Raw genomic sequence first — 26,087 nt, forward strand, 5'->3', positions numbered from 1 at the left:
AGTGTAAATGTCACATACACGAAAGCAGCAAGATGTTTAGAATGTAGTCCAGCTTTAACTTATAAAGGGATCGTTGCTCCTAAACCCGACTCACCCAAAGTTTTCCTAACCACAGACTCACTATCGGCTAACACCAAAGCCCATCCCCGCCCAGTGCCTCACTGCCACCCCATTTCTATCCGTCCCCAAACCTAGCCGAGACAGAGAACTGTCTACCCCCGCGAAAGGGTCTGCCTCTCGCAACACGGCTAGCTTAAAAACCAAACTCACACCAAAACGTACTGGACCCTGACCTCCCCAACCGGACACAGGATGTGCAGGAGGACTGGGGGCCCCGCCCGCCGCTTCCCGGGCCGGCCTGGACCCGCAGCCCCACCTAGAAGCTCGGCCCAGCCCGTCCGGCCTACCTGCGCTGCCCGGTTCTGCGCCCCGCCCTGGGCCCGCTACCCGCTCGTTCTCCCGGTCGCTTTGGGGCTCCGGCCTCGCCCTCCCTTCGACACTCTCGTCTACTTCCGTCCTGGAAACGTCCCCCGCCCGCCGGCGGCGCCCTGGGCCCGCGCTCTATGGCAGCGGAGACTTGCAGGAAGCTGCTCTGGCCGTAGCTCTCGATGCTCGGGCGCTCGCAAAGCCTGGCCGCCCCACCCCAGCAGGAAGAGAGGAGAGCACTGGAGAGAACGCCCGAACTAAGCTGGAGTTCCCTTTTAGACTCTTAGGTTTTTTTTTTTTTTTTAATAGCTCCCGGCGAAGGCGGATCCGGATCCCAAGAATCCCCGCCCTGGGGTGTGGGAAGATGAAGGGACGTCCCCATAATTTGCATAGCCCCCGGGACGTGGCGCAGCTCACGAGCCACTTCCGAGTTGGAGAGAACTCCAAGTCCCAGGATTCCACGAGGCTATGTGCATCACTTCCGTTGTGTTGGAAGTTGAGGAATACCGAAGTCGAGAAACGGGTGTGGTTTAGAGTGACAGCTAGGCCTGGAGTGACGAAGGTTAAGTCGAGCCGACTGGATAGACTGAGGGGTCGTGCCCAACGTTCGGAGATTGGATCTGCGCGGAGGGATTTCTATCCATAGATATCCCAAATGGATCCTTGTGGTCAGGACCTGCTCGCTTTGGATCCTGGTGATCAGGACCTGCTGGGCTTCCTGCTAGAGGAAAGCGGAGATTTGTGGGCTGCGACTGAGCAGGACGTGGAGGCTCCGCTGGACTTGGAGCTGTCACCTTCCGAGGTGGGTGGGTAGGTGTTCTGAGTGGGGAAGCTAGGGATGTCCGTGAGACCCAAGGTACGGAGATAAATCAAGGCCTTTGAATTTGTTAGAACTCCGTGCAAGAACTGAGCGACTGGGAAGTAGAGGATTTACTGAGCACTCTGCTCAGTCCCTCGGCACCGCGGGACTGCTCTTTCAGCTCTTCTGTTCTCCATGATCACAACTACTCCCTTCCACAGGAGCACATCTCCATAGATCTAGGTAAGTGTGAAATGTTAAGTTATGGGGGAGGAGAGAGCTCTCACTGGCCTAGCTAGTCCTACTTTCACTTTTGCAGATGCTGAGAGCTTCGAAAAGGAGGGGTTCCACGTGACTCCACTGCGTGTGGAGGAAACAGCAGCAGAGCAGGTACTGGACTTGATTTTTCAGGATTACCTCACTTTGCAGCGGCCAAGATTCCCCCATACTGCTCTGACAGCCCCATGCAACTCTGCTCTCTTCACTATTTCCTCCAACCTTAGGAAATGTCTAGGCTAATACTGACAGAGGAAGAGAAGAGGCTTTTGGAGAAGGAGGGGCTCACTCTGCCTTCAACACTTCCTCTCACTAAGGTAAGGTTCCTGTTGGTAGAGCAAAAGCTGGAGGGGGTCGTGTAACCCAAGGAGCAAACTCAGTTTATTTCTTATCAATCACTTGCAAAAGGACTGACTTGCTGCTAGTGGGAACCTGGGACAGGTAGATAGTAGGCTAGGTACCAGGGTAGATCCTGATCTTGTGGGACTTATAGATATGTTTTGGTGTTCCTTTCAATATTATCGGTGTGCAACTTAGTAGGAAAGGACTCTCGATTAGGCCTGATGACCTGTCTTTATCTATCTCCAGGACCCACATGATGAAAGGAGAGAACCAACTCCTACAAGTTCTCTCATCTCCAAACAGGCACACACCCATGTACAAAAGATAATTTTTAAAATGTTGAGTAACTTTATCACAGAGCCTTGAAAAGAACTGCAAGTTGCAAGTGAAGGGCCTTGATAGCTTTCGTTGTTATCTTGGGACCTTGCACTGTACTCAGTGGTAGAAATGCTTAAGAGGCTGAGCCAAGTCTAATCACAACAATCGTCAAAGCTGGACGGACGTAATGGCTCACCCCTCTGTAATCCTAGCTCTCTGGAGGCAAAGCAGGAAGGTCCTCACAAGTTCCAAGTCACTTCCCAAGTGCTGGGATTACAAGCATACTCAATCTAGTTTTTATGTCATTTGCCTTTTTACTATTGTCTTATTTCTTCTGTTATGTAGACATTTATTTATTTGGGGCAGGTGGATCAGAGTTAAAGGGCAGACTTAGCTTCATGTCGAGTTCAGGCAAGCCTGGGCTACATGGCAAACCATCTCCTATCCCTCTACCACTATTACAAGATGAATGAGCAATATATTAGTAGGAAAGAAAATGGAATTTGGAAATTATTAATAGTGGTTCTGTCCCTAGGACAGTAACTGTCTTGCCTTCCTTTACCCTGAAAGGGCACAGCATAATTCCCCTATCCACTGTGATTGGACTATAGTACCTCATGAATGCTCATCAATGCTCTGCCACTGAGCCATGCCCTCTGGCCCTTGTTTGTTACAGCAGGGTCTTGTAAGCCCAGGCTGGGCTGGCCTCAAACCATGTAGTAGGGAAAGAGTGCCTTTGAATTCCTGATTCTCCTGCTTCTAACTCGCTTGTGTTACAAGAGTATTACGTCACTCTTGGCTAGGGTTCAGGTTTGACAGGCATCAGAGTATGTAAGAGTTACCTTTATTCAGTTTTAATTTCTGAAAAAAAAAGTTTAAAGTACCTTAAAAGAAGGATATATTCTATATCACTTTAGAGAGTCTAGGAAAATCCAATGGATGGAAATTATAAGAAGATTGATGTTGATTTAGGATAAGGGTGGGTGTTTTGTTGTTAGTTTTGAGACATGGTCTTATGTAGCTCAGTCTGTCTTCAAAAACTACCCTAGCCAAGGATGGTCTTGAAATCCTGACCTCCTTCCTCTACCTCCCAAGTGCTGATAATATAGGCATGTACAACCACACCTAGCTTAAGAGAAAACTTTTAAATTAATTGGAGTCTGGAAAGATGGCTCAGTGGTTTAGAGCACTTTCTGCTCTTCCATGGGGCATAAATTCGCGTCCCAGCACCCACATGAAGCTCACAACTGTCAGTAACTCCCATCCCAGGAGATCTAACACCCTCTTCTAGCCTATGTGGGCACCAGGCACACACATTATGCATATACATTATACATTATACATTATACAGACATGCCGGCAAAACACCCATATACATAAAAAATAATAAGTAGTCTGACTTTTAAGTGTTGAACATCTGTTCCTTGATGTTTACACAGAAGGTGAATGCCTATTGACAGAGAAGCTGTGGATATTATTTGATTGGGATGAAGGTTAGCTGCCTTCCAACACACCTGTGTAATATATATAGGTATAATATACAGGCATATAACGACATACCTGGGGTGATCTTTTCCCCATCTTCCCTTAGGTGGAGGAACAAGTTCTAAAACGAGTACGGAGGAAGATTCGTAACAAGAGAGCAGCTCAGGAAAGCCGCAAGAAAAAGAAGGTGTATGTAGTAGGGCTGGAGAGCAGGTAAGAAAGAATGGGCGTGGGGAAGTTAGACACCTGGTCTTTGAAGGGAGGACACACAGTATTTTGAAATCCACGTGTCCTCGTATCCATGTTGTCCTCCAGGGTCTTGAAATACACAGCCCAGAATCAGGAGCTACAGAACAAGGTGCAGCGTCTAGAGGAACAGAATCTGTAAGTGGCCATTTGAAGTCATTCATTTTTTAATGTTCTCTCACTCTTTCCACCGTTCCACATAACTTCTAACTGGATAGCTCCTAAATGCAAACATCTGGAAGTTAGCTAGGTCTCAAGCTCAGCGTGATGGAGAATAAACTTACAAGTAGCTAAGGAGCAATTAAGTACCAAGATAAAGAAGTAAGAAAAGATTGCAGGTTGTCAGCATCGTTGCAGTTGCAGCTTATGGGGATGGGACTGGGATGAGAGAAGATGGTGGATTTGTGCTTGGCCAGAACTCTAGCTCTGGGGTGTTGGCCCAGAAGGTAGAGAACACAGTACTTGGTTCTGTGAGGATTACATGCATAGTTGATTAGGTACTGGAGAATTCTTCTTGAAGGCATTTGTTTAAGTCAGGGCAGAGAAGTTTTATTTTTTTTGTCTCACTAAGGAATCACAAGCATTTGTGTGCAAAGTCACATGGGGGAAAAATGGCAAGGGAGTTGAGACTGGATCCACAGCATCAGTGGAGAGGGTGCTTGGCCAGAGCATGCCCAATACTGTTTCCTCTCATCTCTTAGGTCCCTTCTAGATCAACTGAGGAAGCTTCAGGCCATGGTGATTGAGATAGCCAACAAAACCAGCAGCGGCAGCACATGTGTTCTGGTGAGGAGGGTGACAGGAGAGCCTTTCCCTGGCAGACCTGCGGGCTGTGTGACCCAGAGCCTTACATCTCCTCTTCCCTATGTTCTAGGTTCTCCTGTTCTCTTTCTGCCTTCTCCTGGTACCCGCTATGTACTCATCGAATGCGAGGGGAAGTGTGCCTGCCGAGTATGTTGGTAAGAGGCTTAAGGACACCTTCAGGTGTGAGCTGTGGTAGAGGGCTTCTTCTGTGTGGTCTCCTGACCAGTCTTTGTCTCTTCAGTGTTGCACCGCAAGCTTCGTGCCCTCCCCAGTGAGGACCATCATCAGCCGAAGCCGTCTGCCCCACCATCAGAGCTACCCATGGATAGCACACACCAGCTGGTGGATAGCTCAGACCATACATTCTTGGTCTTCAGCAACGTTTCCTGTGTACTGTACCACATGCCTCAAGCAGAGCAGCCCGTGCACTGGCCACTCCTTGATCTTTCTTCAGAGATGCCCTTTTCAGGCTCCAACCTTTTCCTGCAGGCAAATCTTTCAGAAAGTGGGGGATGGCTACCTACCCACGGCCCTTCTTCAATCATCTTGCAGGGCAGGTATTCAGGTTAGGTGTGAGGATATGGGGAGTCCTCAGCCTGAGGACTCCTGTCTGTATTCAAATAAAAAGGAGTAGGGGACAGCTGGCCCTTGCTCATGTGCCCTGTTAGGATGCCCAGGAACTCAGACATGTCACATTAACTAGTTTTATGAGTATTTTATTTATACCCATGTGTGTCTGTTGTCTCATGAATAGATTTGGAGAAATTTACTGGCCTTGAATACTTCATCCATGGAAGGAATGGGTAGGGTAAGAAATAAATAAGTGTTTCCTCAGCCTCTTTTTACTGGCACAGTTGGGTAGGAAGAGGGGCGTGATTGTCCTATTGGCTCAGGGCTGCAGGACTTGTGGGATGAAGGAGGGCCCAGTGTAGAGGCTGGGCCTCACAGTTCAGAGGGATCACTCTGGACTGAGGTTTGCCAGTGATCTCTTTGGTCCACATCCAGGCTGTGTGCTTAGTCCTGTGCCTTGTGTGACTGCTGGCTTGCAGCTCTTTTTATGCTGCTGCTGTTGTAGGGCCAGCTGCATGGCCCAGATGCTCAGTGGCCGCATGTAGGCCAGGGAGCGGAACACTCGTTGCTGACAGTATGCCTCTGGGGTCTGGAAAGCCAGGCCCAGGCGTTCCCATACAGTGCGGTAACAGCCTTCTGCTGTCCGGAAACCTTCCCAAGTCAGGCCCTGTGGGGAGAGGTAGAAGTCACACATAATAACTGACTCTTGACACAATTACCTTAGCTGAGCATGTAAGACAGGAGGCCGTTTGCCCTAAAGGCAAGAACTTAAAGGTGAGAGGTAGAATGTATATTAGGGAAAAAGGCGCTCTATGGACAGATAGATGGTAGTAAGGTGTTCTTAAAATAAATGTAGTAGCTGAGGAGGTTTTCTGGAACACTGCACAAATGGTGAAAGGATGGGGAAGAGAATACATTACCTCTTGGATCATGGTGGCTGCCAGCCCATAGACCACACCCACCCAAACTTCATCAGACTGCACACTGGATCTATCAGGGACACCATGAGGCTGCATCCCATTCACAGCCCCCATGGCTCCTCCTGCAAAGGCCTGGACATTGAGTTCAAAGATGGTTTGGAGAGCACGGACCACATGCAGGGTAGGAAATACCTGGAGGGAGAGCAAAGGCTGAGTCTCAGACTTGCCTCCCACCTCCAGGGAACCCATACTTCTGGCTTTTCCAGCCTCTCACTTCGGTGTCTCCTTCTCCCAGGCCGCAGGCCCTCAGGAACCACTGCCCAGCACACTGGTCAGACATGATGCTGCGAGACTGAGGCTGGGAGCTGCTATCATAGTTGTAATAGCGTCCTGGAATAGAGAAAGAGCAAAGTCAAGCCGCTTGTATCCCGTGGTTGGGTTTTAGGCTGCCCCAGGTTGCTTCTACTCACCGTTCCAGAGCAATCTCTCATAAGCTTCTCGGCCACGGCAGAGAATGGAAGCAAACTCATCCCGGACATCCTGGGCCCCACACAGAACAGCCATCTGAACCATCACAGCTACTGCTGCCAGCCACAGCCCTCCGCAGTAAGCACTGGTCAGGGACAGTGGCTGGAGTGAGACTGGCCGCTCCAGTGCCTCCCATGCACAAGCACTACCACCCTCACATGTCCAGGGCCCCACCTCAGCCCTGGAATCCCTACCCCCAAACCTGGGGCCTGTGGTGACCCATCCATCATAGGTCTGGTCTGCGTAGCCTCCATTCTCAATGAGTCCATCTTGGTCCTTATCAAACTTCATTTCGGACTCCATCACAGCCTAGAGAGAGAGATCAAGACACTGAAGACCTAAGTTCTAAGAAAGATACTAGCCATCTGGGTTCTCCCAAGACCCCAGCCACATCCCTGCTGTACTGAACACTGTCCTCATTCCTTACCAGACACACAGGCCACATGTCCTTCAGAAAGCCTTGATCCCCCGTCAGGTAATAGTCCCGATAAACTTGCAACACAAACTTCAGGTTCAGGTCCTTCCAGTCAGCAGTATCATGAATCAAATATGCGTTAACCCGGAGCCATGGCTCATCATCTGTTGGAGGGAAGGGGACCTGGTTAAGTGTGCCGGTGGATAGGAGAGGGGGTATAGAGACTGACAGATGGAATCTTACCTGGATCCCCAATGTCATGAGGGATGACGTTCCTCCTTTTCACAGGTGCCACCACTCCACTCATCAGGTACCGTCGCCGGGTCAGGTCTTCCTTGAAAGTTGCCAGAGCTGGGGGAGTGGAGACACAAGTACGTGAGGGAGCGCAGGGAGTGGGCAGGCTTGGGGTGGGATCCAGTGCTGTGTGTGTGACCCCAGAGAACTAAAGAGCCAGATGCACTCTCAGGAGGAAGGGGAGGACATGTTATCTGAGAGACAATAAAGGCTCAAGGGTAGAGAAAGCTGAGAAGTTACCCATATCATACTGAAGACTGAGCTCAAGTTTGGGCCACAGCATGACGAGGGCAAAGGAAGCATAAAAGTGGACGTCGTACGTGTTGTACATGCGGTACTCTTGGCCTGGAGGAATAAGAGAGACACTGTTGCCAGAATGCTAGCTCCTGCTTGGCAGCTCTTCAAAAGCTGGAAATAGGACACGGTCATTTTTCTGTTTTTTCCAATTCACCCCTTATCCTGTCAGTATCTCAGGATAGGCAACATCTGTCATCTTGCGGTATGTAGGACACACCTAGCCTGACCCATGCCAATCCACTGGCATTCCATACCTTCAAGATAGCCAAATCGCCCATAGTCCTGCAGAATAGAGCGGAGCTGGTACATACTCCCTCCCAGCTCCTCTGGTAGGGAGTCTTCAGGAACTTCCAGCCATACCGTGCCTCCATCGGCTAGGAAATATAATTCATTGAACAGTGCAGATTTGTACCAGGCAGGCAAGGTTCTGGGAAGCCAAGAGGAGGGAATAGATTTTTATGAGCCTCCCAGGATAGAAGGGAGTCTAGAATTGAGAGGAATAGGGGCACTCTGTGAATCCCAGCACAGCCTGACTAACGGCTGGGGAAACAGATCAAGCCCTACTTGGAGTAAGTGCCTGGTACCTGTCATCCAGTACTGGGTTCTGCCATGCTGAGATTCTGTTCTCCCAATCTGCATATTGGCACAGTGCATAGTGGCTCAGGGCAGGCGACACATCACCATCTGAGCCAAAGAACCGTGTATACCGCCTGGGGTGGAAAGAAAGGCATAAGAACAGATACTCTAGGCTAGACCCCACCCCCACCCCATGCCTTTGGAGCCCTGCATTTACCTATAGTGGACTTGGCCCTTAGCTCCAAACATGATCCTGGGCATATCCCAAGCCAGTGAAAACTCCAAGCAGCACCGGCCTCGTGGTAGCAGCCTGCTGGAGATGCACACAGCCCCGGCGACACCCTCTCCTTTCTGGGTTGGGGTGCTCTGGCCTAAGGAGCACAGAGGAGTCAATCAGCACAGGCACCTCCTTGAGCTCCAAAGCCAGGGACAAGGCCTATTCATTATCAGGTCTTCCACCCCTGCTCCTAAGACAGGACAGAGCCTTTCTTCCCAACACCTCCCTGGCAAAGCCCCCATCACCAGCAGGGGAGTCCAGCTGTCCATCTTGAAGTAGGTCCTGCCACACCTGCTGCCCAGTGCCGTCGGGGTCAAAGGCCGTGGTGTAGGTTACCGTGGTATCCGCCTGTTAAGAAGCCAGAGACTCTGTAAAGGCAAGTCTAAGCGCACTGGATTCTGACTAGCTCTCCTGCTCATTACACACTGTCACCTCCAAGGTCTAGAGGCTGAGGGCTGTGATGAGGATGGGACTCGGGAGTTGATGAAATGGAAGACTGTGAGAGGTAAAGTGGGTTCGGGTCAGGCCGGGAGGGCAGGGGCTCCCGGAGAGAGGTACAGAGCAGACTCTTCCCTCACCGTGCACCGCGCAGCCACAGCCATGGTGTAGGGGTTCGGAGGGGTTGGATGATGCAAGAGTAGCCCCTGTACAGTCGTCCCATCCTGTTCCAGACGGAAAGGCTCATTCCACAAACCTCCGGCCGCATCATCTTCACCTCCTAGTCCATTCCGCATGGAGAATGTGATGGACACATCCAGAGTCTCATCTCCTTCGTTTTCTACATCCCACACAAAGACTCCTACAGGGAGACTGCTATCCTGGGGATGAGATTGGACTCAGTCTCAGTGTGTCCTCAGGAGTGGCCAGACAGAACCTCAAATCGTCCCCCTACACTCCCTCGGTCTTCCTTTCATCTCTATATTCCCAGGAAAACAGCCTCCCAGGAGGTCTAGATGGCTAGGATGACTTGGTCAGGGAAGTGGTATGATGTTCATAACCCCAGCCTCTCCCTTTCATAGTTTACACAATTTCTAGTAGCAATGGATCTTGGGGAGGGCATGGAATGGAGCAAACAGGAGGAATCCTCACCTGGTAGTCATGAGGCAAGATAGGTGTGATCTGGCGACAGGTGAGGGTGACATTCTGGCCAGGAAGCTGATAGACTGTCCAGGCTCGGGGATAGAGGGCGTGGTAGAAAGCAAAGTAACCACACAGGCCCCAGTTCCAGCTGCGCAGGACTCTTGGAAGCTCCAAGGACAGAACTTGCTGATACACAGTCCGCCCGTCTCGACGCAAGCATACTATAAACTTGATCAAGAGAGCAGACAGGCTGGAACAAGTAACCCACAAGCAACACACACTTCATCCCCCGCACCAAAGGACTCCTTTGCAGACCCTGTCACCACCTGCCTTAGGTTGTCTCCAGGCCTTCCTCCCAGCTCAGTGAGCCAGCACCTGACCTACTTCCTCCCCATCCAGCCAGCTCCTAGACCTCCTCCCTTCATGCCTGATCTCAGTACTCTATCTAATCAGGCTTATACTATCTCTGCCTCTTAGCTTGGTAGCAGAAAATGATGTAACAAATCAGTATGTGCCAACCCCTGCCTAGCATGTTTTAGTGACCTCTATAGCACTCAGGCTGAATGCTAAACTCTAACCTGGTCAGACAAATACACAGACACTCTACAGTCTGTGAGCATCCTTCACTTCCTCTTCATGCGTCTGCCCATCTCCATCCAATCAGATCCCCTCATCCTTCAGGACCTAAGTCACATACCTCCTCTTCCTCCTCCTTTCCAAGAGGGACTGTTCTGTTACACCCGATTCCTCTTCAGTATTTGGTGAATTATGTCAGTGTTTTTATTTGCTATCCTGTGTCTCCAATGGGAAGGGGTCATTTCTAGCTTGCTGAAGTGGACCTCACAGAGCCGGCATGTGTACAAAGTCTCTGTAGTACTCTGCATCTTCAGTCTACTCGGGCCCACCTCATGGTGACAGTCTCCAATTTTCCCAAGTCTTATTTCTCCTGATTAACCTTAGGCTCCCAGGAAGGGAGATGTTGAGGTCTTAACCTCTTCCCTTACTCCAAACTACACTTGGTGTTTTTATTGATGTAAAGTTTCCTTTCCCTTTCTTCTATCTCTTTTGAGATAGGGTCTTGCTTTGTAGCTCAGGCTGGCCTTGAACTGATGATCCTCTGCCTCAGTGCTGGGCATTACAAATGTGGTCCCAGCCATAATTTCTCATGTTGCTGGTAAAGTACAAATGGTTAAGACCAACTCCTTGTCACAGAGAGCAGCACTGGCTACCATGTTGCTTTGAGCAGGTTACTAATGCCCTCTGGATCCTGTTTCCTCAATAATGATAATGGTACTTTGTAGGATTTTTTAAATATAAATATCCCCAAAGTGTATTAACCACAGTAATACCACAGTGTTTTAACACAGTATACAGGCAATTATTACTGCAGACCCATGTTTCCAAACATGGCTTGCAATGTAGAAGAGATGAGGCATGGGCCTAGGGTAGAGACTAGATATTGAGCATAGCCAGTATCTGTGAATTGAATTGAATTCAGTATCAGTGAATCTTGAATTGAGGAGGATACCATCATTAGTGGGTTTGAGATCTGCCAGTCATCTCTCCTTTGGTGGTAAGCTGAAAGCTGGGGGTACCCCTCAGGAAAGGGGAACCTGCTAACTCAGAAGGAGGGTCATTTGAGAACTTTGGTGAAGGGCAGGTCATACATTGTCAATTAAGGCCCAGACTTGAGATTACAAACAGAAATGAAAAACCTGAAGCTTTAGAAAATCAAGGAAGGTTAGAGAGAAGGGCTAAAGGGAATCCTGGGAAGGATCTGCAGCAGGGGAGTGACCTTAGCTAAAGTGTTACAAATCTAGGCAAGGAGACAGCGCTGTGCTCCTTGTCCACCATGGCTTTTTAGGTTTTACTTTTTCTCTTCCAGTCTTTTCAAATGTTCTTTTAAAAAAAAAAAAAAAAAAAATTGAGGGCCAGCCAAGATAGCTCAAGCCAGTGAAGGCACTTGTCACCAATCCTAGCAGCCTGAGCTCAATCTCCCAAGCCCACATGGTAGAAGGTGAGAACTCATTCCTTCATACAGGCTGTCTTCTGACCTTTACACCGATGCCAATGCATGCAGATGCCACAGTGAACAATCAAGTTATGCATGAAGCTTCAAAGGTAATTTGTAGGGCCTGGTTCTCTCTTCCCACCCTGTGGGTCCAGGGATGGCATACAGGTTGTCAGACCTGTGGCTTCAATATTGAAGCCATCTCACTGCCCACCACCTTTGTTTTGTCTTAAATAGCCCAGGCTAGCCTTGACCTCCTGATCCTTTTGCATCTGCCTCCCAAATATTAGGATTATAGGGATGTCCCACTCCACACAGTACCAAGTGTTCTTTTAGCCAGTCTAAATGATCTAGAAATGTCTAGTCTTTGGTGGGTACTGGCTGAGCTAGTGCTCAGAAGATTAGGCATGTACATGAGACTTATCAGGGCTGTTTGTTTACTCTTTCAAGGAACATGGGTTCTGTGTTCATCTTAACCTGTTGTCTATCCTAGGACTGAGTGGGGCACACAGCATCCTGAAAGCATTTACTGAACTGGACCATGTGGATGTCTAACTGTCACATCCTATGCTAGCCAAGAGTCACCCCTCTGCCTGCCCGAACCCATGTCTTACTTGGTCTGCAATGACTGTCTGGTGCTGGTACATTCCAGGGTTAAGCTGCCAACGACAGAACTGGCCTCTCCAGCCCCGGGTGATAGTGCCTCCTCCAATGCCACCCAGGGGACAACCTAGGAAGAAAGTCAGGATAGCTAGTGGAGAACTGGAAGAAGAAAGCAAGCCCATCTCTAAAAGCTTAGGGAATGGAGCCATGCAAAAACTAGAAGCCTTTTTGCCTGACTCTGCAGAAGCACAGAAGTTGCACCCTCTTTGAAAAGGGCAGCTGAGCTGAGACTCACCATAGATCTGTCTCAGGGGTACAGAATTGAACATGTCAATGAAAGGGGTCTTCTTTTCCACGTGGGTCTTCCGGTACCACCACTTCAAGTACCTGAGGAGCAAGTGTCAGTGAGTGTAATGTGAGTGGACTCTTTACTATAAGCTGCACTCACTGTCCTTCCCCATCTCAGTGTGATCTTCAATTCAATGTCCCAAGGATGTTGAGCTCCATGAACATTCCTATAATCTTAGCATTCTGAAAGCTGAGGCAGAGGGATTACAAGTTTGAGGCCAGCATGGGATATATGGTGAAACTGTTTTTTAAGACAACAACCTAGGACCCATCACTAGTATCTTCCAAGCCATCTTCCTCTGATTATTCCAGTTCAAGGTCCCTTATCTTCCCAGTTGCCCAAGTACTAGTGTAGGATGCCCTTGTTTCTCTTTTCTGAGAGAGAAGCAATTCTAAGTCCATTACCACTGCTTTAGCTCAAACCTCAGGAGCTAGCGTCTGTGTTGAAAGGGCCAGTTGCCTTCCCTGGCTACTCATCCTCTTCCACACATCCCCCTTATTTCCACATAAGCAGAGGCTGCTAAAAGGACTTTCTCCCTTAAAAATGATTTCATTTATGAAAGGTGAAAAATTGGGAAATAGATCAGGTAGAAGGAAACCCATCACAGCTGAAGATAACTGATGTGTGTATATTCCAAACCATTTCCTCTTAAGCTTCATCCCCACTTCAGCATTTAATTTTCAGTTTTCAGATTTTGTTCTTCCAAAAAAGCCAATAAATTAACTGGTCATGATGGCTCATACTTGTCAAATCAACACTTGGGGTTGAGGCTAGCCTGGGCTTCGTAATGAGTTCCAAGACAACCTGGACATCAAAGTGAGAACCTTTCTCAACAAAACAAAGCCAGAATACCCACTATAGTAAAGCTTTCTAAAAAGTCACAGTGTTTTCTTGTTCTTGCTCCTTGCTCTGTAGCCAATAGGAAAATGATCAGGACTGTCACATAGGAGTAGATGTCTGCATTTTCAAGGGTAGGACATCTGCCTCAGCCTGCCTTCTAATCTTATTCCTTATCCATTCTCATTTAGGATGGGTCACTAAGCAAGCCCCGCCCACCTGCTCTTTAACCATTTTATGTCCAACATTCAGTCACATCTAAACAAGTAATGATGTATGTCAGCCAAGCTTTTGTTTCCTCATCTTCGGAATGGGGATAACTTCTGCCTTAGCTACCTCATATAATCATGGAAAGATCAAATAACCTAAGAGATAAGAAAGCCATAAAGTGGAATATCTGTGCCAGGTATGACTATTGCCACACACTGTCTCAGTTCCTAATTAGACACTGCTTTGTCATGTCAGTGTGTTCCTCACATGAGCATGACAAATTTTTAAGTTCCTTGGGTTAAGGAACAATGACCAAGACAAGGTGAATTTTCCCCACAGCTCTAAGCACAGGGCAAGGCACCGGGCCTGCAGACCATAATATTTGATGAATTTCTGTACAAATGGATGTTCAAACAGTGGACACAGAAAGAGCAATGGAAGACAGAGTGGATCAGGAGTTGAGAGGGGAAATACATTAAAAAGAATAGGAGCAGCACGGTCTGGGGGCGGGGCAAAAGGCATGGGAGGAGAAGGATGGGGAGGGAGCAAGGCTGAAGGCCCTTCCTCTGCCAGTTTACAGGAAATAGGACAACAGTGGGAAGCCAGCAGGGATCAGAGACGAATTACAAGATACAAAAATGGGCAGAGTGAAGGACTCTCTGGTACTAAACATTTATTATGTGAACTGACTCTGGAGAAAGGAAGAGCGATCAAAATTGAACTCTAAGTTGAGAGTCCAATAACTATCCTGCCAGCACCCCTATGAGGGTGCCCCTCAGTTCAACTCTGAGGGGTTCCCTCCTCTAGTTTGGCTGCTTGTCATTCCTGATATTCAGTTTTTTTCAGTAGTATCAATTCCAGCTCAAAAATGTTCATTGTGAATCCCCATTTCTGCTTTCTCCTCAGTGCAGGACCTCATCCCATGCCCAAAGCTCTGTGTGGACAATTCCCACCCTATCCTAGCATGAGAAGCCAAGGTCCAAGGGGCTGAGCAAGAGCTTGAGGCCTCTGTGACTCAGCTCCTACTTAGTGCCTAAGAGGCTAGGATGGATGCATACCTGTTCCTGACCTTATCCTGGTCACATGCCATCCACTGTGCCCATCTCAGAGTTTGGCTGGAACAGTATGATTGTTAATTCCTCTTTTTTTTTTTTTTTTGGTTTTTTGAGACAGGGTTTCTCTTTGTAGCCCTGGCTGTCCTGGAACTCACACTGTAGACCAGGCTGGCCTCGAACTCAGAAATCCACCTGCCTCTGCCTCCCAAGTGTTGGGATTAAGGGTGTGCGCCACCAGTGCCCAGCTGATTGTTAATTCTTACAGAAAACTTGACCAGATCTAGAATCACCAAACAGACAAGCCTGCAGGCATGCCTATGAGGAATGAATACATTAGGTTAACTGAAATGGGTCGATGTGCCTTAACTGTGGGCTGGAGTCCTGGGCTGATAGAAAGGAGAAAGAGGGCCAAATTCTGGCATTCACTGCTCTCTGCTCCTGGCGGCGATACTGTGTGACTGCCATCATTACTTCTCTGCCATGATAGACAGTACCCTCAAGCTGTGAGCCAAAACAAACTGTTCTTGAAGTTACTTTTGTCTGGTTTTGACAGCTAGTTTCATAACTTGCGTGGAGGGATGATTCTCTGAGATGGGCCACCCACAGGAGCCAAATGTCCAGGCAGCACTGGGCCCTCTTCATTGCCTAGGGCTAGGCTAAGGTAAGTGGCCTCCCCACCACAGCTCCACAGCACTGACTGGCACAGAGAAGGATTCCTTACTTTAGAAGCTTTGGGGCCAAGTCTGGCAAATTTTATGCTTCCCTCCCCAGTACTGTGTTTATACATGAAGTGACTCAGAATGATGCTGTCTTTACATCCGTCTGTTCCTGTAATAGGAATGGTTCATCACTAGTCCTTGAACTCCGTGGGGAATCCAGAGGCTTCTACAGTACCTGCCCTGGAGTGTTTGTAACCTCTGGGATATGAGGAAGATCGGAAAACCCACTGCGGGCTGGAAGTCATCTTTAGAAGTCTGGGAAAGCACTTCAGTGGTAGAATGCATGCTCTCAACCACTGAGCTTTATCCCTAGCTCTCCCCTACTTGTTACTTTGAGGATGCTTTCACCTTGATGTTCAAGATTGCCCTGAACTCTCTTAGGCTCAAATTATCCTCCTGTCTCAGCCTCCCAAGTAGGTGGCACTCTAGGACTTTGCCCAATTCCAACTTTGCTTTTTTTGTACGGAAGCCATCTGTCACAGAGCAGAGTGAACTTCTCACCCTCTCTTTAGGGTTGATTGACAACAGCCAGACTCAACTATTCTAGGAATCAGAGCTTGAGGATAGAAACAGAAGAATTCTGGGATTGAAGAAGCTTGCGCTTAAATAAGGTGCACAGAATGTTTCAGCTGCTGAGGGTCAGGCAGACCCGCGGAGAACCTCCTCTTCAAAAAAATAAAAACACTGTATCAAGCACAATCCGGACTGGACTTCTACCTTGTCACAAAATATAGCTAATCTCAAAGGGGAGCCTGGGAAAGAGGAAGTGCGGGGGGGAGGGGCGCAAGGGGGGAGGGTCGGGGTGGCGGCGGTTAAATAGGAAAGACTGACTTCAGGACTATGCTCTTTCTCTTTCTTGCCGAGAAGACAAGATGCTAGGAAAATTGGGATGCAGAAAAAAAAAAGTGTTCTTCAGTTCCACCCTCAAAAACTGCAGGGTTAAAGAATACAGGGGATATGGCATACTTGACTGGAACCGGGAGCCCACCTGCTTGCCTACCCTTTCCTACTTAGGCAGGGAGTCTGAATGAATGCCATGGAACCAAAGGCATTCAAAGCAACGGATTCTACTCACCTCAAGCCCATACCGAAGTGCTTTACCAAATTACTGAGAGAGACGTTGTTAGCCTGAAAAGGTTTCCTCTTCTCTGCAAACTCGTGAGCCAAGCAGATCCGCCAGCCAAAAGGCGGCACCTGGTAGCCCCTAGCTTTACCCTCGTAGGAGGCCATCAGTTGCCCAGAGTCCTCTGAATTGCAGCAGCCTGGCTCATTCTGGGGTTCACTGTCCTCCGGGCTCCCGCAGTCTGTAACCCGCACAGCCTCAGTGCCTCCAGTATCTTCACAATACACTGGTGAATCTCTTTCGGCACAGCCGATCTGCTCGGAGGCTGGTACGCAGGTTACCATGTTCACTGGATCCTGGGTCCTTACGACCAGGGAAGTTGGTATCTGGGTAAAGTCAGAGAGCTCCTGCAGCAGCAGCAGCAGCAGCGGCCGCGGCAGCTACAGCAATAAAGTCGCCGCGGGCTCTCCTTGGGCGTCTCTAGATCCTGGGTGGGAAGGGTTGGGCCTCGTTGTCATTGGGCCGTGGTGATTATTAGCACGCCCGGCCGAAGGCCAACCAGCTCCAGGACGGGGGCGGAGCCGCGGTACCTGCCCGCAAAGCACCGCCCCTGGGGCCCGCCCAGGAGCTCGCGGCGACCCTCGGCCCCGCCCCGGGCCGCAGCTGCAGGGTCTCCAGGGCTGGGTACCGGGTCCCTCCAGCCAGGATACCCGGCGCCCGCGCTCAGGTGCCACCGCTGGGAAGGTGACCCGCAGCCCCGGGACCACCCGATTCCTTTCCGGCCGGAAGCACCCCGCAGGTCCGACCGGAAGGGGCGTCTCAACCCTAAGATGTGACAAAGGAAGTCCCGCCTCTGCCGCGCGACCGACTCCGCGGACGCCACCGAGCTCCGAGCCGGTCTCGCAGGGGCGGGCAAGTGAGGACCTCAATGCGTAAGAGTCTGAGTTTGGATCTGGAGACGTGATACGCGGCGCTGTCCTGGGCTAGGACGTGGAGCCTCGAGGGAAGCGGGGACAGAGGCAGGCCTGGGAGGCGGCGCAAGAGGCCTAACCCTGGGCGCAGGGAGGTCTGGAGCTAAAGCGACGCCCTCCCGCAGGCAATACAGAGTCAGTATCCGCCGCCCTACCATTTCCCCAAACCCCAGTGGTTCCCACCCACACTGAAACTTGAAAAAAAAAAAAAGCAAAACCACTTCTTGCCCCCTGGGACCCAGGTCTAAACATAAGCCTAGGTCTTAAACACTCCTTCCTCCATCTCCGCTGTACTGACTTCTGGCACTCTGTTTCCTTCTAGATTTGGTTCTGGAGCTGCCATGATTGAAGTGGTAGCTGAGCTGAGTCGAGGTCCTGTGTTTCTGGCCGGGGAGGCTCTGGAATGTGTGGTGACCGTCACTAATCCTCTGCCCCCGACCGCCACTTCTGCATCCAGGTGGGGATGCTGGTACTGAAGGTGGTGACCCTTCAGGGAGGAAGCCTGGTATCGCTCGTTCTAAATCAGAGCTTTGGTTGTTCTGTAACGACACTACCATCACCACCTTCTTGCTCATTGTAATGAAGGGCTTTTAAACAAATATGTGGTTGGCAAGACCCCTTACCCACCTTTCCTCCTCCTCCCGGTGTCGCTCCTTTTTGAACTCAGTGTACTTTTCGTTGTGTAATGGTTTTATTTCGGGGTTCTGGATTCTCTGGTCATTAAGATAGTCATCTAACCTTGGCGATCTTGCCAGACAATATTCTAGAGAAAGCATTGGTGAAGTCAGGAACTAATTTCTCATTCCTTCGTTTTCCTTTTCCACAGTGAGGCTCTGGCCTGGGCCAGTGCCCAGATCCACTGCCAGTTCCATGCCAGCGAGAGTCGAGTAGCACTGCCACCCCCTGACTCTAGTCAGCCGGATGTCCAGCCTGACAGCCAGACTGTCTTTCTACCACACCGAGGTTAGAGAGAGAGCATTTGTCATGGAGGGAGGGGAAGTCATTGCCACCCCAGGGTAAAGTTAAGTTACTCTTGAATGCTAGGGTCTCCAGCATATCTGTGGTGGAGGGGAAGGTAACTTGATTTGGGGCTATAAGGCTTCCCTTATAGGGCAATGGTGGCACATGCCTTTAATCCCAGCACTTGGGAGGCAGGGGCAGGTGGATTTCTGAGTTAGAGGCCAGCCTGGTCTACAGAGTGAGTTCCAGGACAGCCAGGGTTATACAGAGAAACCCTGTCTTGAAAAAAACCAAAAAAAGAAAAAAGGAAAAGACTTCCCTTACTACAACAGAAAGCGTTGGCGGCTTCCCCGGCCTCCACTTGCTATGTGACAATGGAGTCATTTCATTGCAGCCTTTTTGACTTTTCATAGGTGAGAGGGGCCAGTGTATCCTTTCCACTCCACCCAAAATTCTGTTTTGTGACCTGAGGCTAGACCCTGGCGAGTCCAAATCATGTGAGTGATTGTCTCTCAACCCCAGATTACCTTCTAAGTCTCTCGGAGGGAGGACCCCGACTGCCTCTTGCTGCCCTGACTACTGTTTCTCAACCAGACTCCTACAGTGAAGTGCTGCCCACGGAGGGGCCACCTTCCTTTCGGGGTCAGTCGGTCAAATATGTCTACAAATTGACCATTGGCTGCCAGCGTGTCAACTCACCCATCACCTTACTCCGTGTCCCTCTGAGAGTTCTTGTGCTGACTGGTAAGTTAGGTACCTAGAGGGATGGGGTGGGTAGAGGCTTACTAAGAATATGTGAGAGGGCCTACAGAGACTCTGGTTTTAGGGACACTACTGGGGATGAGAGATGGAGAGTAAGTTAAGATGCAGAGCTCAGGTATGGCTCCCCTTCAGCCTTCTCAGGTTGGAGTCTAAAACCAGTTGTGTGTTTATATCTCTGACTCCTCCCAGCATTGTCTCTGCTCATTCGTTTTAGGTCTTCAAGATGTCCACTTCCCCCAGGATGAGGCTGTGGCACCATCCAGTCCGTTCTTAGAGGAGGATGACAGTGGGAAGAAGGACTCATGGCTGGCTGAGCTAGCTGGGGAGCGCCTCATGGCTGCCACATCCTGCCGCAGTCTCCGTGAGAATCCTTTCAGAATTGCCCTGCGCCAACCCTTTCCTCCGGTGTATTCCTGTCAGAGAAGTCTACCACATCTCTTCTGGGGTCCACTGATACTTGGCCCCCCTTGTAAAGAAAAGCATCCTTTTGGCCTCTGAGACTCAGTCCTACGCGTTTCCCAGTATAAACTGTAGCCTTTCGGTATCTCATTCTCCTCAGATCTCTACAATATCAGCGATGGCCGAGGGAAAGTCGGGACATTTGGTATCTTCAAATCTGTGTACAGACTTGGCGAGGACGTGGTGGGGACCTTAAACTTAGGGGAAGGGACCGTAGCGTGTCTGCAGGTGAGGAAGGAGGAACTTTCATTGTGTTCGGCCTGAGGGGTGAGGGTGGAAAAGAGGCCTTCATAAAGAGGGGGTACTTTGTAGAAATGGAAACTGAGATCCTCAGGGCTGCCTCTTAACTTCCAAATGCCCGCTCATTTACATCTCTCCTCTTGCTCCCAGTTTTCAGTAAGCTTGCAAACTGAAGAGCGGGTACAGCCTGAATACCAGCGACGCCGAGGGACCGGAGTTGTCCCTTCAGTGTCCCATGTGACTCATGCCCGGCACCAGGAGTCCTGCCTACATACAACCAGAACCAGCTTCTCTCTTCCCATCCCTCTTTGCTCGACTCCTGGCTTCTGCACTGCCATTGGTGAGAACCCGACCACTCCTGGAGAAAGAAGTAGGCTTGGGTAGGAGGTAGTGGGCTGTGATCCCTAAAGCACTCCCAGACATGCCCACATCTAGCCTGGCCCTCTGCATTTCCTCACGTCTTCCCACTCCACCTGTTTCTTAGATGTGCTGACCCCTAAATACTGTTCCTACCCCTGTGATGCACTGATCTCCGCCTCCTTAGTGCATTCACTTCAGGCTACCTAGTCATGGCTATCCCAATCCTGGGTTACTAGGCAGTTAAACTGGTATCCTTAATAGCATCTCTGGTTAACACGTTAACAGCAAGTTTCTTAAAAACAGTATTTGATCAAAGCTCTCTGACCTGCGCCTTCTCTTCTTTATGGATACAGTCTGTTTTTGTTTTTCTAAAAAATATTTTTTTTTACTTGTTTGTTTTTAAGACAGGATCTTTCACTGTGTGTGTAGCTCTGGCTGGCCTAGAGTTCCTGTGTAAACCAGTCTGGATTCAAACTCAACAGAGATCCACCTGCTCTGCCTCCTTTTCCCGAGCGCTGGTCAGAGAGTTTTCAATGCACATAATTATTATTTCATGTGGATCAGGGCACATGCATTGCCACATGTGTTCAGGTCAGAGAACAGCTTCCTGGTATTGGTTTTTTTCTACCATATGGATCCTGATTCAGGTGACCAGGCTTGGCAGCAAGTCCCTTTAACCTGCTGAGCCATCGTGACGGCTCTGAGTTTTTTGTTTTGTAGTTTACTAACCACATCCTGTCACTGGCTTTTACTACTTCCCAGTTGTTTGTCGTTTGTTTGTTCTTTTGATATTAGGGATATATTTGATATGTAGTCCCCCCCAGCTGGCATCAAGCTGACTTTGAACTTGTGGTTCTGCCTTCACCTAGTCCTGGGATAGGTGTGTGCCAGCAGCCCTGGCCTTTTGCTTTTAGAGCGGCGGCTCTCAGCCTTCCTAACACTGCACCTCTCTAATGCAGTTCCTCATGGTGTGCTGACCCCCAGCCATAACATTATTTTTGTTGATACTTCATAACTGTAATTTTGCTACTGCCATGAATCATAATGTAAATATCTGTGTTTTCCAATGTCGTTAGACTCCCAGGGGTCACAACCCACAGGTTGAGAAGCACGGTTTTAGAGCATCTACCTCTTGTCTTTTTCTTTCACAGTGTCCTTGAAGTGGCGATTACATTTTGAATTTGTAACATCCCGAGAACCAGAATTGGTACTTCTGCCCCCACTGGAACAGCCTGAGCCTGCGACCTGGACAGGACCTGAACAGGTGCCTGTAGACACCTTCAGCTGGGACCTCCCCATCAAAGTGCTTCCTACAAGCCCCACCCTGGTCTCATATGCTGCCCCAGGCCCTAGCACCAGCAGTATAACTATCTGAAACTGGCTCATATGCCCACCATGGCAACTAGTTTTTTTTTTTTTTTTTTTTTTTTTTTTTTTTTTTTTTTTTTTTTTCAAGAAACTGAGAACTCAACACCTGGACTCCAGTGAGGGCCCACTTTCCCCACCTGGGTAGCACAGGCAATGAGAAACGGGCTTTCAGCTGTAGCATTAATTTATTTATTTGGAGGAAATTGGCAGCTGCTAGTGGTTTCCCTGGAAGTGGCAGCAGCAGCAGTGAGCGGTCAGCAGATGGGCGAGCCTTTAGCTGGAGTGGGGGGCAGGAGCCCCAGGAACAGGGGTGTTAGCTGAGCCCCATTCTAAGTCGGGTCCCCCCCCTTTGCAGGGCAGCCGAGGGTCAGCTTTTTGCACCAGGGAAAATTGACAGGTTCCTGCCTCCTGTAGCACTTCACACCCAGCAGGGAAGTCAATGGGATGCTGAGACCTAGAGATCCAAAGATTGCAAGTCAGTACAGTAAGAAGCCACCTTTAGGGCCTGCCCTTCCCACTCAGCCGTCCTCCCACGCCCTCCCAGCACTCCAGCTAAGCTCTCTCACTCCCACATAAGGACTTTTTAGTGCTCCCAAGCAGGACTTCTTCCTGCAGATCTACCTCGCTCGCCCACTTCCCCCCCACCCCACCCCTCCGTTGGTGCCTTCATTTCTGCAGTCTCCAGATGCTCTTCTGTTTACTCTTGCCTCAAGAAATCTAGGGACTCCCAGGCCATCCCTTAGGCACACCAGAGGCATTCCCTCTGACCCTCTTGGCTACTCACGTGTCACAGCAGCCCACACCGACAGGATGCAGACAGGTACAATGGAAACAGTCCTTGCGGAGCCAAGATTCACCCAGAGTGAAATATTTACCCTCATAGTGGCAGGGGGCTAGGTAAGGATGAGAATTGCTGTGTTAGTAGATGAGAATTGGGAGCCTTGGCAGCAGTCTCTCCTGGTCTGGAGTGGGAGAGAATCCATGCACACGACCCCTCCGGATAGCCTTCCTGTTTCACAAATTGAAGGACTGGCTATTCTAACACAGTGTTGGGCATCTCTAAGCCTTCATCACTGTCTTCATCTTTCCCTTAAGCATCTGTCCTCCTTACCTTGAGCTTGGAAGTAACACTTGCTGTTAACTCCAGGGTGCTGTAGGAATAGAGACACCACCAGGCAGATGATCCTCCAGCCTCCGAGGATCCCCTTGGCCTGGCCAGCCCAGAGCATCCTTAGGGCCATTCCTGCAGCTCAGCTCTCTCAGACTCCTCCTGGCTTCTGCTCAGATTCCTCTGGTCTTACCCCCTTGCTTTTCTTGCCTTGCTCCTTGACTCCTGAGTTTCTCTCTCCTTGGGCTCCAGTCTCATACCATGGCAGTGCCCTCTGCTCTTACAGGCTGGGAATGTTTATAAAGTGAGGACCCTGGCCCCCTGCTGAGGAAAGCTGGAAGGCTGGAACTCTGTTTCCTGAGGTGAGGGCATGAAAACAAGAGGTCCAGCTTTTAACAAGCTGTGAGAGCTGATTCATGCCCCCACACAGCTAGGAGGAGGGAGGTGGCCATGGAAGGGGCACTGGACTGGCACTTCCACAACCAGGAGGGGGGGAGGGGTGAAGGCCCCAGGTGGTCCCCAGATCTCCTTGACCTGCAGAGAGGAAGCATTCCATCAACCCTCCCTCCACCACCAGCAGGGGTGTGTGTGCTGGGATCCCTGCCTGGACCGGAGGGAGGCATTTCCTGGGGATGGCTAATCCTGTGCCCCAGCCAAACCGAGGAGCTGCACAAGGGTGCAACTGCCAGAGTCTCCAGGAGAGCAGGCAGGCATCTGGAATGGAGAGTGTGTTTCCTTCAGACCCCAGGGCAGGGTGTCCCTGATACATCTGAAAAATAGCTGCCCTCAGCATTGTGAGGAGAGGGGTTCATTCAAAAGCACCCTAAAGATAAACTGCATTTTTACCCCAAGTGGACAGCAGATGCAAGATTGTCCCATTTCCGGCAATGCTTCTGGCCCCCCTCAAAGACAAGCATCTCCAAATACCCTAACAGAAGTCACCCCACTTTCACAGAGATGGCCCCTCTTTTCTCATGATGGGACAAAGCTTCCTAAGGTCTGAGTTTCTGTAGACTCTGGAGGGTTGCTGGGACTCACATGGCGACTACTCACTGGCTATCTGACCTTGCACGGGTCACTTCACCTGCCACCCTGCTTCCTCATCTGTGTATTGAGAGTAGAAATGCCAGCTCACGGGCTTGTGAGATAGATAGCACATGGGATGTTCTTAGCACCATCTTTAGCCCATGGCCCTCAGAAAATAGCCACTGATTGATGCTAAAACTCAGACAAAAGTGATGTTCTTTCCTCTGGACAGCAGTAAGTAGCTCTGCACAGCTGAAGGCTTCTGTTGTAGATTCTCCAGACCACCTTCTGACTTTCACATGTATGTTCCAAGGTATCCTACAACCTCCTTCAAACATATGTTGTCCTGGGAGCATTTCGGTTTTAGTCCTTGACATCTGGGTTGAAAAGTGATGTCGGTAAAGATGCTTTTCCTACTTCCGTACCTTGGGAAGAGGATCATGTCCCTTCAGCTAACTTTAGGACTCTGCTCTTTCTTATTTGGATTCTGACTTTCCCCTCATCCCCTCACGTGAACTCCAAGACTCCTTTGTGACCACTTTGTGACCCTGGGCAAACTCAAGCCCTGCTATTCCAGCATTTCCTTTCCTGCTCCTAGGACTTTTGTTGTGGTTTGCATTCAGGCCTGCAGTCTCACCCCTCGCTTTACTCCCCATCACCTACCGCAGCAGACACAGCTTACACCTTGCCGACTTTGAGCCCCCCTCCTCCCGTTCAGCAGCTACTGTCAATACAGCCCCCAAGCCCTTAGCTCCTTCCTCCAGGGTACCCTCTACCTTGCTGGGATGTGTTCAGTGATGGTGTTTGCTTACCATTTCAGTGTCCCAGGTTCCACCCAAACACTCCCCAAAATTGATTGGAAGAAAACTAGATTTCTTTTCAGGTAGATATCAAGATAAAAACAGTGGAGAGCTTATCAGGGGATAACCAGGTAGGCCCCTGGGGCATGGAGGGCAGAGCACAGCCTTGACTCTTTGCTATCTTGGTTGGGAAAGGGATTAGAGAGGATCAAGCTTACAAGTCTGCTTAGTAGTTAGTTCTTACCACTGCCTTTGGGGGATCCCACCAGAAGGCTGAGCATAGACCATTTTCTGCAGTAGCTAGAGACAATGCAAGTGAGGCTAGAGGTCCTAGAAGCAGAGAAGGTACTGGAAATGGGACCTGGTAGACATTACTGTATGAGCCACACCAAACTGCAAAGTGAGGACTAGCCTCCTGAAATGCAGGTGAAGGTGTGTAGCTTCGGGGACTTCTGGAAGGAGACAGAGACTGAGCAGAATTCCTTTCTGAGGTTACAGAGCAGTGGGGACCTGGCTGATGGCCTGGGCAGTGGTGTGTATGTAGGGGCATCAGTGGTTAGAGCCCAGCCCACTGAGTCCCGGGGGGAATAGCTTTTGGGGCAAGGGGCAGGACAGGGTTAGGGTGAGGGTTGGCACAGGTCACCTATGCAGGGACAAGGAAAACATCCGCCAGAGCTGGGCCAGGCTGTGTTCCAGCAGTGCAGGCAGGTGCGCAGGGTGAGGAAGTGAGCTCATTCCGGGGCTGAGTCACCCCAACCCTGCCTGCTTTGCCCAAATGGGACAGAGCACAGCATTTGGAGATGAGCGGAGATGATGGTTCAGGGAGATTTGGGGACTGGAGCCTAGAAAGGGGAAGGTCCTGAACGAACCCAAAGGAATCAGTCATGGGAGGGGCTGCTTTCTGCCCAGCTGGCTGCAAAGTCCAAAGCCCCTAAATTCATAGCTTGTGGCTGAATAGACACAGCGAGGCAGGCTAGAACTGGGAAACTGGAGGGGAAGGGCAGAGGAAAGGCCCTACCGAGTCTTCCTGGAGTGGAAGATCCAGGAAAGTCATGGTGGGTGGTGAGGCTCATGCTGCTGAGACACCATCCATGCAAGTCAGAAGGTGTGATCGGCCAGTTGGGTCTATCAGGGCCAGTGTGAAGGAAGTGCTCCAGGGAGTAGTAGCAAGGGTTAGATGCTTTGGATCTTTGCAGTAGTGCCTGGTTCTAAAGAGGCTTTCTGTGCTGGAATAGTTGTTTGGGATTTCTCAGGTAAACTGAAACCATGTTGGCCCTTACCATCTTACACAAAGATGGTGTAATAGGAAAGTTCTCTGTGTCTCCCATGGTACCCAGCCTGCCATCCAGTACCCCACTCCCAAGCCCCCAAAGGAAGGCTGATAGGGCTGTTTCCATAGAACCATCCAACACCAAGAAACAGGAGGGTTGCCCATAGTGTGACGACCAGCTTGGGCTATGGAGTGAGACCCTATTTTAAAAATAAATTTGCTCTTACTGAATCTTAAAATCTTGAATAAAGGTTGAAAATCAA

General features: G+C 49.9%; 5 protein-coding genes across 7 annotated transcripts in view; 2 read left to right on the plus strand and 3 right to left on the minus strand.

The window, feature by feature from the left end:
• The window catches only part of Tln1 (talin 1), a 31,098-nt gene extending 30,244 nt beyond the window's left edge, over nucleotides 1-854 (minus strand). The window contains exon 1 of the mRNA XM_031377203.1: nucleotides 408-854. The gene's annotated coding sequence lies outside the window, so the exon portion shown is untranslated. The remainder of the gene's footprint in view (nucleotides 1-407) is intronic.
• An 18-nt stretch (nucleotides 855-872) lies between these two features.
• On the plus strand, nucleotides 873-5,528 carry Creb3 (cAMP responsive element binding protein 3). The gene is made up of 9 exons (XM_031377209.1): nucleotides 873-1,228; nucleotides 1,318-1,468; nucleotides 1,545-1,615; nucleotides 1,729-1,818; nucleotides 3,753-3,859; nucleotides 3,962-4,030; nucleotides 4,594-4,678; nucleotides 4,767-4,851; nucleotides 4,938-5,528. The coding sequence occupies exons 1-9, from the start codon at nucleotides 1,082-1,084 to the stop codon at nucleotides 5,264-5,266; spliced, it is 1,134 nt and encodes a 377-aa protein (XP_031233069.1). The 5' UTR covers nucleotides 873-1,081; the 3' UTR covers nucleotides 5,267-5,528.
• On the minus strand, nucleotides 5,397-17,312 carry Gba2 (glucosylceramidase beta 2). The gene is made up of 17 exons (XM_031377205.1): nucleotides 16,513-17,312; nucleotides 12,563-12,654; nucleotides 12,279-12,394; nucleotides 9,663-9,881; nucleotides 9,152-9,391; nucleotides 8,819-8,921; nucleotides 8,514-8,667; nucleotides 8,305-8,430; nucleotides 7,975-8,147; nucleotides 7,664-7,768; nucleotides 7,373-7,480; nucleotides 7,142-7,293; nucleotides 6,917-7,023; nucleotides 6,657-6,799; nucleotides 6,461-6,576; nucleotides 6,187-6,378; nucleotides 5,397-5,933 (listed from the first exon to the last, which is right to left on the minus strand). The coding sequence occupies exons 1-17, from the start codon at nucleotides 16,842-16,844 to the stop codon at nucleotides 5,655-5,657; spliced, it is 2,757 nt and encodes a 918-aa protein (XP_031233065.1). The 5' UTR covers nucleotides 16,845-17,312; the 3' UTR covers nucleotides 5,397-5,654.
• Rgp1 (RGP1 homolog, RAB6A GEF complex partner 1) lies at nucleotides 17,139-26,087 on the plus strand. Of its 3 annotated transcripts, none has more exons than XM_031377208.1 (9): nucleotides 17,139-17,432; nucleotides 17,794-17,928; nucleotides 18,298-18,434; nucleotides 18,845-18,928; nucleotides 19,026-19,175; nucleotides 19,408-19,554; nucleotides 19,753-19,880; nucleotides 20,043-20,232; nucleotides 21,404-26,087. In XM_031377208.1, the coding sequence occupies exons 2-9, from the start codon at nucleotides 17,813-17,815 to the stop codon at nucleotides 21,625-21,627; spliced, it is 1,176 nt and encodes a 391-aa protein (XP_031233068.1). In that variant the 5' UTR covers nucleotides 17,139-17,432; nucleotides 17,794-17,812; the 3' UTR covers nucleotides 21,628-26,087. The 3 variants fall into 3 exon arrangements, with proteins under 3 accessions (XP_031233068.1, XP_031233067.1, XP_031233066.1); XM_031377206.1 differs by having other exon boundaries at nucleotides 17,329-17,606; XM_031377207.1 differs by lacking the exon at nucleotides 18,845-18,928 and having other exon boundaries at nucleotides 17,328-17,606; nucleotides 18,954-19,175.
• On the minus strand, nucleotides 21,658-23,147 carry Msmp (microseminoprotein, prostate associated). Its single transcript, XM_031377210.1, has 3 exons — nucleotides 22,732-23,147; nucleotides 22,405-22,513; nucleotides 21,658-22,074 (listed from the first exon to the last, which is right to left on the minus strand). The coding sequence occupies exons 1-3, from the start codon at nucleotides 22,859-22,861 to the stop codon at nucleotides 21,894-21,896; spliced, it is 420 nt and encodes a 139-aa protein (XP_031233070.1). The 5' UTR covers nucleotides 22,862-23,147; the 3' UTR covers nucleotides 21,658-21,893.

The sequence above is a fragment of the Mastomys coucha genome, unplaced genomic scaffold (assembly GCF_008632895.1).
Source record: "Mastomys coucha isolate ucsf_1 unplaced genomic scaffold, UCSF_Mcou_1 pScaffold18, whole genome shotgun sequence".
Lineage (NCBI taxonomy): Eukaryota > Metazoa > Chordata > Mammalia > Rodentia > Muridae > Mastomys > Mastomys coucha.